We start from the raw sequence: 12,163 nt of genomic DNA on the forward strand, positions 1-12,163 counted from the left end.
TATATAAAGCTGTTGTGTTTGGTACTTCGGCAGATGCTTACTAGAGATACTTCATCTTTAATTTTAGTTACCGTCCTCCCCTACACATATTTACATCACAGCTCATACACAGTTCATATCCACACGTCTGACCCCCAAGTGCACTAATTTTTTTTTTTAAGATTTTATTTATTCATTCATGAGAGACCCACAGAGACAGAGAGAAAGGCAGAGACACAGGCAGAAGCAGGCTCCATGCAGGGAGCCCGACATGTGACTTGATCCCAGGTCTCCAGGATCACGCCCTGGGCCGAAGGGGTTGCTAAACCGCTGAGCCACCCAGGCTGCCCCCAAGTGCACTTATTCACATGTCCGTCTACAGCTCCTTTCCACTCGGTAGAAGACTGTATGCTCTTTGGTGTGGCAAGAGGTGCTGGGGAAGACATGTGATTTCTGTATTCCCAACACCTGGCACTGCCTGACAAATCCAGGTTTGCTGAATGAATGGGAAAGGTGGTCTGAAACCCACTCCTTGAATGGCTCAGGCAAGAGAAGAAAAACAAACTTCCACAAAAATGCCCAAATATGATGGCTCAGCATCTTAATTTCTAAAGAAGAGATTCTGCTAGGGATATTTATCTCAGCAGCTCAATTTAAGTCCCCAGCAAAAAAGTGATTAGGAGCCAATGGGAGAAGACATGAAGACATAGTGCAAAGATCTGCAAATGGCACCACAGGCAGGGCGGTGAGATTTCTGGGGAGCAGACAGACATTAGTTTATTTTGGTGTCATGGAGACCAAGAGGCTATATGACAAAAAAGGGGACTGTACTTTGTAAATACCTGAGGGCAAACTTTACCCTTCTAAGCTGGAAGGATGAATGTAGGATGGGAGGTTAATAAAATAATCATTGAAAGGAAAAGTGAAGATGGGGCTTGTTTTCCCAGGGGCCAGAATACTGATTGAGGAACCTGAGGGAATCTATGTGGGATATGCACATGTTGGCAACTTAATTGCAGTGCTATCTAGGGTTTGTTTTTTCGTTAAATGACAAATCAAACAGTTAAACAAGAAAGCAATTTTATTCTTATCATCACTTACAACACTCAAATTAGACTACATAATAAAATAATCATATAAAATAATGTATTTTATTGCAATTTCCTATTGAAGGAGTATCCCCACCTGACCTCTGTCCACAAGCTTTCAGTGTCCATGACAAGTTCCTTGTCAAAATGCAGTGGATGTCTCACTCTGCTTGTAGCTTGGGAGAGACTCATTAAGAAGCTCCAGTCACCACATGGCTATTTCCCACCATTTTCATTCTCCTAGAGTCGATAATCTTCAGGTCTGAAAGATAAAATCAACATTTATGAAGCATCATATCATTTTCTCCTGCCTGATGAAAGAAGGCTTATTTTTCAATTTAAAATGAAAGTAACAGGAATCCCTGGATGGCTCAGAGGTTTAGCATCTGCCTTTGGCCCAGGACGTGATCCTGGAGTCCCAGGATCGAGTCTCACATCAGGCTCCTTGCATGGAGCCTGCTTCTCCCTCTGCCTGTGTCTCTGCCTCTCTCTCTTTGTCCTTCATGAGTAAATAAAATAAAATCTTAAAAAAAAATAAAATGAAAGTAACTGAGAAATTATCTACAAATGTTAATTGTTGGTGAAAAACACTAAAGCCAAATCATCATGAAGCAACAATTCCCCAACTCTTTTGAGAGCATAAATGTAGGCTGCCTTGTGCCTATGCATGAATCAACTTAAAAACTTGAATTCAATTTCTGTTGAAATTTAAATATACTTTCTTAAAGACCTTTTCACAGAAAGGATGGTTATGATCTTTAAAAATGCATATAAGTATATGGATTTACCTAATCAAGATGATTTTTGAATTAATAATTTCCCTATTTATATATATATATCTCAAAGATTTTATTTATTCATGCGAGACACACACACACACACACACACACACACACAGAGAGAGAGAGAGAGATAGAGAGAGAGAGAAAGAGAGGCAGAGACACAGGCAGAGGGAGAAGCAGACTCCCCGTGGGGAGCCCAATGCAGGACTCAATCCCAGGACCCCAGGATCATGACCTGAGCAAAAGGCATATGCTCAACGGCTGAGCCACCCAGGTGTCCCCCTATTTATATTATTTTATCATGCTACATTTTTCATTAAGATACATATACAAAATAAATGTAAAACACCGAGCCTTTGCTATTTTAATTATATACAAACTGGCCTTTTCTTCATTCATGCATTTATAGGATTAATCATATCTGAATGTTACTTCCAGTAGTAAACTAAAAAAAAAAACACTTTTTTTTAGGGCAATGTTCAATCATAACAAGTGGAGAAAATGAATAGGAAATAACAAAATGCAAAAAATGTTAAAGTGTCTTTTTATTTTTTCCATAGGTGTATTTGTAGGTTTTGAGCTCACATGGAGTTTTCAGAAGTTCCTAATCCGTAAACTAAATAGATATTTTTGAAACAGCTGTAAAAATATTAGATAGTTTGAGTTCCTTTAGAAAATAGATGAACTCTGTTTGCCCCGAAATAACTTATCTAGTCCCTTTCTACATTTACAGCATGTTTTCTTAAACAAAATCCTCACAAGATACCAGATTGCTCAGCTATGAAGACCAACAGTCTAGTGGCTGAGTAAATAAACTACATTACAATTTAAAGTTATTATTTAGCTCTGAGGAACACAGGCACTGATCTGGGAAACCAGCCAAATATGCTTCACCAAATCAGCCATTCTATGACAACAAGAAGAGAAACTGCAGAAATTTGTCACTGTTTTTGAAATCTCCTTCCAAAATAAAAACTGCATCCAAAGTCTAGGAAATAACAGCGCAGCATGGTCCGAGAGCTGAACCACACTCTTTGGAGCGTGGCTCCAAAGGACATCCTTTTAATCCTTCTCTGCATAACAGCAGTTCATTTCAAGAAACCACTTATTCTCCTATCCAGCTGGTTCATATAATTAATGACTAATGGGTGGTGGTGATGCTCTCAGAAATAAATCTTCTAAGCTAAGGTCCTAACAAGGAGTCTCTGCAATTCCACTCAATAAAACTAAACATGATTAGTCATAGTCTAGTTGTTTCTAAAAATTAAGTAACAATGAGATGACAAAAGGACCTTTTAGTGGGATTTATAAGTAAAATTGGAAATGTGTATGAAGGGTGTAATCTCTAAGTATGTAGGTAGTGACCTGAAAGCTATGGAGGGCAGGTGGCTAATAAAGACAAATTTATTTCAAGAGGATTTTTTTGGTGGGAAGTGAGGAGGCTATAGCAGTGATGAGTTAGAAGAAAGGAGAGAGAGAGGACTAGGGAGCTGGAGGAAAGAGCTACTAAAAAATGATTCCGGGATGATGCCTGATTTTCAGCTGGAAGACCTCCATGAATGCCAATGCTACTGATCTTTTCAGGATAGGGAATACAGGCAGAGGAACAGATTGGAAGGGAAGGATCTTGGTTTTTGAATATGTTGAGGTCTGGACATGACAGGTAGCTAGCAATTAAGATTTGGAGTTTAGGAGAAAGGGGGCAAAGGGGAAGACGTGTCAGAGTCTCCACCTTCTTTTCCATCCCACTTCTACATGTCAGGTGGCCCTGCCTAAAAAAATCTTCAGTAGTCCTCCACTGCTTTGTCAAAATACAAACACCCTGGAAATCAATACATAACCCTCCACGACATGGCTTCAGCTAACATTTCTGAGTTACTTTTTCTACAGCCCATCTTTTTATATATTGGTCCCATTAGAATACTTGCTATTTTGGGGGGTTTCTCTTGAAGATTTTATTTGAGAGAGAGAGAGAGAGAGAAAGAGAGAGAGTGTATGCGTGTGCGGGTACACACACACACACACACACACACACACACACACACGCAAGCATGGGGGTGAGGGGAAAGGGAGAAGCAGACTCCCCGCTGAGCAGAGGGCCCACTTCAGGGCTAGATCCCAGGACCCTAGGATAATGACCTGAGTGGAAGGCACATGCTTAACCCCCTGAGCCACCTAGGTGCCCCTGCACTACTTGCTATTACTCAGATAAAAAATTCCCCCACTCTGGACTTGGGTACTTGAGCTTTTCTCTGCCTGGCAGACTTGACTAACCCTTCAAATTCTACTAATCACATAATCTGGGAAACCCTCCACAGCCTTTCTTTCTAACTTAGGGCTCCTCTTTCCGAGATTGCCAAAGAATATCATGCACACCTCTATTTCTGTGTTTCTCAAATTATACTTGTCTTTACTTATGCAAATATTATTTATGTAAGATGTGGTGAATGCTTATTAGATGCCATGAAGTATACTATTTCACATGTATTATCTCATTTTATTCTCTTAATTACACTGTGAGAAAGACAATTTTATCAATCCCATTTTATGGAGGACAATACTGAGGCTCAGAGAAACTGGTAACTGCCCTAAGGATACACAGTTAGGAAGTGGGTGGTAGGGACCTAGTGCAGACTTTCTGACTGCAAGTGCCTACATGTACCATTTTATTCTGTGTGACTTCTTTTAGGCTGTTGGTTCCTTTGAAGGCAAGGTCCCAATATAACTGCATTTATGCTTTCAGCAATTAGCATGGTGCCCAGCATATAGTGGATACCTGTAAGATATGTCATTATAGTACAGTGGCTGCCTTCAATTCAAAATGCCATTTTGTTTTACAAACTCACCTTTTTTTTTTTTTTTTAACTGAACTTAGCAGGCTCTTTATTGGATGGGTAATTAGCTTCCAGAAAGGGAAGACAGTATCTTGGCCAAGGGACTAGGTACTTTAGATGCTGGCTGGCATAGCCATGAACATCAACTTATAATGGAGGCAATTAATGATATTTCATGGTGTTCAGGAGGTACTCTCGTGGGGAAAAGTGAGGTCTTTACACCAAATACAGTTTTATTTCTCCAAGCATGTGCGTGTACACACACATACACACAAAAGCAGGCACAGCATACAATGCATTTATACTGCTTACCTTCTTCCACTAAAAGAAATTCAAAGTAAGAAAGGGGAGGGCAGGTGCTTCTCAAATGTCAGTGGCTATACATACCACTTGGGCTCTTGTGAAACTGCAGATTCAGATTCAGTTAATCTGTAGAGGGGCTCATGATTCTACATTTTAACAAGCTCCCATGTGATGCAATGCTGCTCCATGGACCACATGATGACTTAGCCAGGGTTCACCTTAGACCTCATATAGAGCTATTCATAAGACAGAAGGGTTGACTACTTGAAGATGCTAAAGAAGGAAATGAAGTAAATTTCTAAAACTATGCTGTGCCTAAGAGAAGGTAACATACCTCTTCCTTAGCTAGAGGTGATTCCATTTGCTATACAGTATCCTTTTTAGCTCTTTACCCATGAGAGAACTTTATTAACAGGCAGTTTTATGCTTTTATGATACAATGATAATTTTACATTATGATAATATGTACTGAGGCTGGATACTGGAATTCCTTTGGTATCTATCACCAAAGAAAGATTAAATTATAGTCCATGTAGTTTTAGTAATGTGAGTTAAATGTTCTATTTGGTTCTTTAAACATTGCTAATCTATGTATGGCAACACTGTATTATCAGAATTAAATTCTTGAATTATGTTGTTTACATACTTACCCTAAATTTTTTTTTAAGAAAAGTTTTATTTATTTATTCATGAGAGACACACAGAGAGAAGCAGAGACACAGAGGGAGAAGCAGGCTCACTGCAGGAAACCCAATGAGGGACTTGATCCCTGGACCCGGGATCACTCCCTGAGCCGAAGGCAGACGCTCAACCATTGAGCCAGCTAGGTGTCCTGCTACCTTTTTCCTTTTTAAGATTTATTTGAGAGAGAGCATGCATGCATGAGTGGGAGGGAGAGACAGGGAGAAGGAAAAGAAGCAGACTCCTCACTGAGCAGGGAACATGGATTTGGGGCTCAATGTTGAACCCTGGGATCATGACTTGAGCCAAAGGCAGATGCTTAACCAACTGGGCCACAGAAGTGCCCCTAAACCCTACTTTATGTGTAGATCTACCTAATCTACTTACTAGATTAAATACTTTTTAAAAGCAAGACACCTGGCATCTACCTTATTGCATTTCACAGTAAGGATGCTTAAATGTTGTTTGAAACCTTAATGTACTGAAATGAAATGGCTTAATCCTTTGCTAGAAGGATGATGAGTGAATTTATATTCTATATTTGTCTGCTTAGTTCTTTTCACTGTTTCAGTGCAAAAAAAAAAATCATGAAGTCCTAAAATAAAAGATAATACTCTATAAGGTTGATATTTTTGTAAATGACACTATTCTCAAATAATCTCAGGAAATCTTTGAAGAGACATTTCAAGTGCTGTTACAGAAAGCTAATCTCTATTAGTTTTTTTTATAGAAACATATTCCTTGACAGAAACAAGTTATATTTTAACAAAATTACCATAATCTTTTCTTTATATGTGTAATATAAATAATTCACAACTAAATATATCAGAGTTACACTAAAACAAGGACTATTAAGAAAAACTGTATTAAAAAAAAGAAAAACTCTATTTTAGCTATAACTATTAAGCAAGCTTTAAAAAGCAAAGACCAAAATATGAATTTACCATACTTCTCAGCCCCCTCTTTTTAAAAAGATTTTATTTATTTATTCATGAGACACACACACACACACACACACACACACACACAGAGAGAAAGAGAGAGAGAGAGAGAGAGAGAGAGAGAGAGAGAAGCAGACACAGGCAGAGGGAGAAGCAGGCTCCATGCAGGGAGCCTAACGTGGGACTCGATCCCTGGATTCCAGGATCACGCCCTGGGCCAAAGGCAGGCACTCAACCGTTGAGCCACCCAGGCGTCCCTACCATACTTCCTGAATTAAAAGTCAATTCCTCTTTCATGGAGATAAGATTCCACTCATTTATTCATTCAACAAAGATTACTGAGTGTCATGTCTAACTGTGGGGACTGGGAACATAGCAGTAAGCAAGACCGGATTCTGTCTTTAGACAGTATATTTCTTTGACAGAGATGCACATACAGATGTACACACTCATACACAGACACAGTATGTACACTTTGACCTCTGAGGTGAGAGCTAAAAGTGTTAAACTTTCATATATATACTCAGGATAATTTGGGAGATTAATGAATCTTCAAAGAATTAGCCAATATAAGACTTTGTTTTCTTCTAAATTGTGCTAAAATTACATAGCTACTAAATGTTCTATAGCAACAGTTCATTTTGCACTTAATACTTGTCACTAGCAGAAAACTGCCTTCAAATACTACAGCTTTAAAAAAAAATCCCCTTTTCAATGAGGAAACAATTGACAAAAAGGGCTGTCTGAACTATAGAAAGTATTCTGTGATACTTGTGACTGCTAAGAAACTTGAAAGTTAAAATCCTACCACATCTCACAAAATTCTCTATTTTCTATAGCAAATCCTTTACTACTGAAATTGCTATGCAAAATGCTGCCAGCCACTCATTAAATGAAAGAGGCAAAATACTGCCACTCATTAAAATGAAACAAGTACATCTTAGAAATTCAGAGATAAAATTCAGGACAAAAACTGACAGAAGCCAACACATTTAAATTAGTTTGAAAATGGGGACATTTCTATAAAAGAATTTATCTTTTGGGGAATCCCTGGGTGGCGCAGCAGTTTAGCGCCTGCCTTTGGCCCAGGGCACGATCCTGGAGACCTGGGATCGAGTCCCACGTCGGGCTCCCGGTGCATGGAGCCTGCTTCTCCCTCTGCCTGTGTCTCTGCCTCTCTCTCTCTCTCTGACTATCATAAATAAATAAAAATTAAAAAAGAGACATTAGCAAAGAAAGGTCATCAAAAACATACTTTTAAAAAAAAAGAATTTATCTTTTGACTTCATGAAAAATCTTTAGGGAATTTTTAGCTTTCATTGTGAAATGCTGGGACAAATCCATTTGGTTTGTGAATAAAATGAAATATAAAGCTATAAAGCATTGTTTACGTGATGGTTCAGTGAGACACTTAGTATTATTTATCTCATTAAGATAAGTTATTTTCCAGAAGAAAAAAGCATTTGAATTTCAGTTGTAAATTCATGAAATCAGGTATAAACTTAAGTGTAAGAAATCTCAAAAATATTTTATTGTCCCTTAGGTCTTATGTCTTTTCACTCATAAATAGTATTTGTCAGTATAATGCTTACTCCAACAAAATATTTAAAAGACAAGAATAAAATATGGACAGTGGAGTAATCTTAAGAACAATAAAATATCAGTTTGAGTTTTAAGTCTCAATAATAGTCTGATGAAACTGTTTAGAATAAACAATCACAGGAAATCTGGTGACACTGCATAGTCCTTGAACTAAAATTCTTTGAACTAAAGATGTTAGCTATACAGGAAATAGGCAGAATAATGGTGCCTCTCTACTCATTTCTCTAGGTATTGTACCATATACCAAATCCTGATTAGAAAAACTTCAATGGTGCTTTAAAAACCAACAATTAAATTCACAGAATTGTTAAAATTTTAAATCAACTTACTGCTTTTTTCAGTTAAGATAAATAGGAATTGCTGTTCCATTCAACTATCATTTTTAAGTCATAAGCTCTATTGGCTTGGAATGATTTGATTTGATTGCTCAAGTTGAGATTCTTTTTAATTTTAACAACCAGTCCTAATCTGTTCATATCCAAAAGAACAGTAAAGTTTAGAAGGTCTAATTTGAGCAAAATGCAGCACTGGAAATACTGAGGTCTACAGTTTATGCCAGTGCTGAGCTGGTTGAAATAATGGGAAAATTGGAATGTAACCCTGCTCCTGAAGTCCAGCTAATAACTTCTGCCTGTGAAGAGCAGCAAATTAAGTTAAATCTTGTAGGAAAATGCCATATGACAGACTAGCATAAAATTATGGAAAATATTGAAGATGTCCAGATCCCAATTCCTTATGGGTTTTTGAAAAGGTAAAAATCCTCCTTTATGGTCTTTCAGTAAATTAAGCATCTGATGTGAATGAAGCACATTTTACAAAAAAGGCATAGGTAAAAATATAATTTTTTGGGTATTAATTTTACTAAACCTGAAAATCTGTAGATTTTTACGATTCATAGGTTTCAAATCAGAGGGCATGTGTAAGTTTAAATCATTGCTCTCGAGCTACAGACGAGATGAGACAGGATGCTCACCATGGCCCTTTCCCAGGCTAATGTCCTCACACTTGAGTTCCTTTTCCAGGGATAGAGGCATCCAGCCTGATGAAATACTCTAAATCGAATCCTGCTTTCAGCAAAGACAATTCAGGGCCAGTAACAACTGTCCTTCTATCTCCCCACTTCCATCCTTGCCATTCACTTCTTTGCAGGCACACTTCTAATAGCACACTCTGTAGAGGGCATTAACCCCTGGGTAAATGAGTTTTCATTAATAACATCTCTTTTCAAGATTTATTGATGCTGAACTTCCCACACGTAGTGTCTATACACAGGTGAGGGTTCTGTTTAAAATAAAGCATTACTGACTTAATGAGTGAGGAATACAGAAATACATTTCTTTTTTGGTATTGTTTCATCACTTACTCTGTGGATTATGTGAAGCAACTCAAGTTGAAATTTTCCACATACCTTGTTTTTCCTAAGAAAAGCTCTCCCACAGAATTTTGTAAAAATGAAATAAAAAAGTTTAAAATGATTAAGTTTTATTTTTATCCTACATAATGAAAAGTTTCCATTACAGTGATAGCATTATAATTTCTATGATTACTGTGGTTTTGTAATGTTTTGGCAAAACTACAATGATTATGAAAATAATTATTGACGGCATTAAAATAAGTTGACCATTTGAAAGCTGTAATTCCAGACAAATGCATTGTGGGGGAAAAACAGTGCTGTTGCTTTTTATTTGACAAATTCTCAGTGCATACTCTACAATCACCACTTGCACATGGCAACCACACATTTATTTTGTACCATCAAGAAATAAAACATAGCTTTGTAAGATATTCTAACACAATCTATGTATGCATGAGCTATAAAAATATTAATATACCAAGTATATCCACTAATTTAAGAAGTGAAGTTTATAGGCAATAATTCTTATACAAGAAAATGACTTTTAATTATTAAAAAAAATTCAGCTTTCTCATAAATGTTTCTTTTCTTCCTAACATTGTTTTAAAAATGACTATACAACCAGCATAATATCTGCATAAACTGAAGTTAGGCCTGAGAGAACATAACTTTCCTAAGTGATTTAAAATAATTTAAATGAAATCCCAACAACAGAGCTTTTAATTAAAACAATTTGTCAATCACCTACTGGGTTCAATGGGTTTTGACTATTATTACTGTTTGTTTCTCAAAAGCTTTTATCTCTAACAGAAGAGCTAATAAACTTATATTTAACCAAAGTCTAATAATAGTTCCAATTTTAAAATGTACATTTCTACACTGTAAACATATTTAAAATTTTATTACTAGGGAAACAAAAACCAAAGCAAGCTATTATTGTGTCTATTGATTTAGGTGCAACCCAGGTACGTCTGTTTCAATCAAATCTCTGCAGATTCACCATCAGATCTATCTTGACTAAATTCCAATTACTACATTCCAAAAGAAGATTATATTGTTGGCTTAGCTATTTTGGGTGGAATGAGAGCATATTTTAAGCAGCTGCCTTCTCCAAAAGGAGAAAAAAAAATTTCTCATGACAGCAAATCTAACAGTAATGAGAAATCCCATTTTCTTTTTTTAAAGATCTTATTTATTTATTTGAGAGAGGGGAGAAGTGAGCAAGCGTGGGGCAGGGGTGGGGGAGCAGGGAGGGAGGGAAACGCAGGCTCCTTGCTCAGGGAGCCCAAAGTGGGGCTTGATCCCAGAACCTGAAATCATGACCTGAGCTGAACGCACTTAACCAACTGAGTCACCCAGGCACCCCGAGAAATCCCATTTTCGATGGGTTACACTGCATAGTGTGTTACATATTTTATTTTTTACTCTAATGTCTATAATATTTAATATTAGAACTTTATAAAATGGCAACTAAAATGCCAACGTTCATTAAAGTGGTCACTAGTCACATGAGGCTACTGAAACTTAATTAAAATTACATAAAATATAAGTTCAGTTTCTCAGTCACACTAGCCACAGCATAAGTACTCAAGACCCACATGTGGTCAGGAGATACTGTATTAGATAGCTCCGATAGAGAGTTTTTTAATCATGTGGAAAGTTCTATTAGACAGCCCTGAATCAAAAGATTATCTATTTCTCAGACATAAGCTTTTGGCTAATCCAAAAAAATTTTTTTTTTTTACTAGTTCTATGCATTCCATGGTAATAAAAACTGGACTTAATGTCAGCTCCAATGTACAGAAATAAAATGTCAGATGATTTATGTTAAATAACTGGTATACCTAAATCATGAGATATCCTTAAATTGTTATGTCTAAGTGTATACCCACATTATTATCTTGGGAACACAAACTGACACAAGTTGTATGGCTGCTTGTAAGGAAAGATCATATTTTAGCAGAGCATAAAAAGGAAAGGCTGGTGCCTTAATGCATATTCCTGTCAGAGGGAAATTTGGAATGAAAAGAAATGGCGGGGAAATAAATCCCCAGAGCAGTAACTCAAAAATGCATCAAGTTACTTGAAGTTTCTCTAAAAATTTCCTTAAAAATAATTATAGAGGAATCCCTGGGTGGCTCAGCGGTTGGGCATCTGCCTTTAACTCAGGGCGTGATCCCGGAGTCCCGGGATCAAGTCCTGCATCAGGTTCCCTGCATGGAGCCTGCTTCTCCCTCTGCCTGTGTCTCTGCTTCTCTCTCTCTCTCTCTCTCTCTCTCTCTGTGTTTCTCATGAATAAATGAAAATCTTAAAAAAAAAATTACAGAAAGCCCTTCCTAATTCCATTAATATAATAAAGGCACTCAGTCACCTTCTAATTCATGTTAAACAAACCAAAGCACTTAGTATAATGAGCAGTTTGATCAGTATTCTTTACTCATGATGTATATACAACTCTAACTGCATAATCTATGTTTGGTCACATATTTGATTAAATAGCACTTTGGTATTTCAAGTTAAAAACAAAGTACCATATAGCCCTCTTGGTTAGGAATATGAATTCATTTATGATGGTGTTTCTATTAAAAAAAATCAGATA

The 12,163-nt window shown here is 37.0% G+C and overlaps 1 protein-coding gene across 1 annotated transcript in view; it reads right to left on the reverse strand.

Moving 5' to 3' along the window:
• Window positions 1-1,042: 1,042 nt before the first annotated feature.
• The window catches only part of MRPL13 (mitochondrial ribosomal protein L13), a 48,055-nt gene continuing 36,934 nt past the window's right edge, over window positions 1,043-12,163 (reverse strand). The window contains exon 7 of the mRNA XM_055313857.1: window positions 1,043-1,329. Within this exon, the coding sequence (XP_055169832.1) occupies window positions 1,308-1,329 (22 nt within the window). The 3' untranslated portion in view covers window positions 1,043-1,307. The remainder of the gene's footprint in view (window positions 1,330-12,163) is intronic.

The sequence above is a fragment of the Nyctereutes procyonoides genome, unplaced genomic scaffold, assembly GCF_905146905.1.
Source record: "Nyctereutes procyonoides isolate TBG_1078 unplaced genomic scaffold, NYPRO_anot_genome, whole genome shotgun sequence".
Taxonomy (NCBI): Eukaryota; Metazoa; Chordata; class Mammalia; order Carnivora; family Canidae; genus Nyctereutes; species Nyctereutes procyonoides.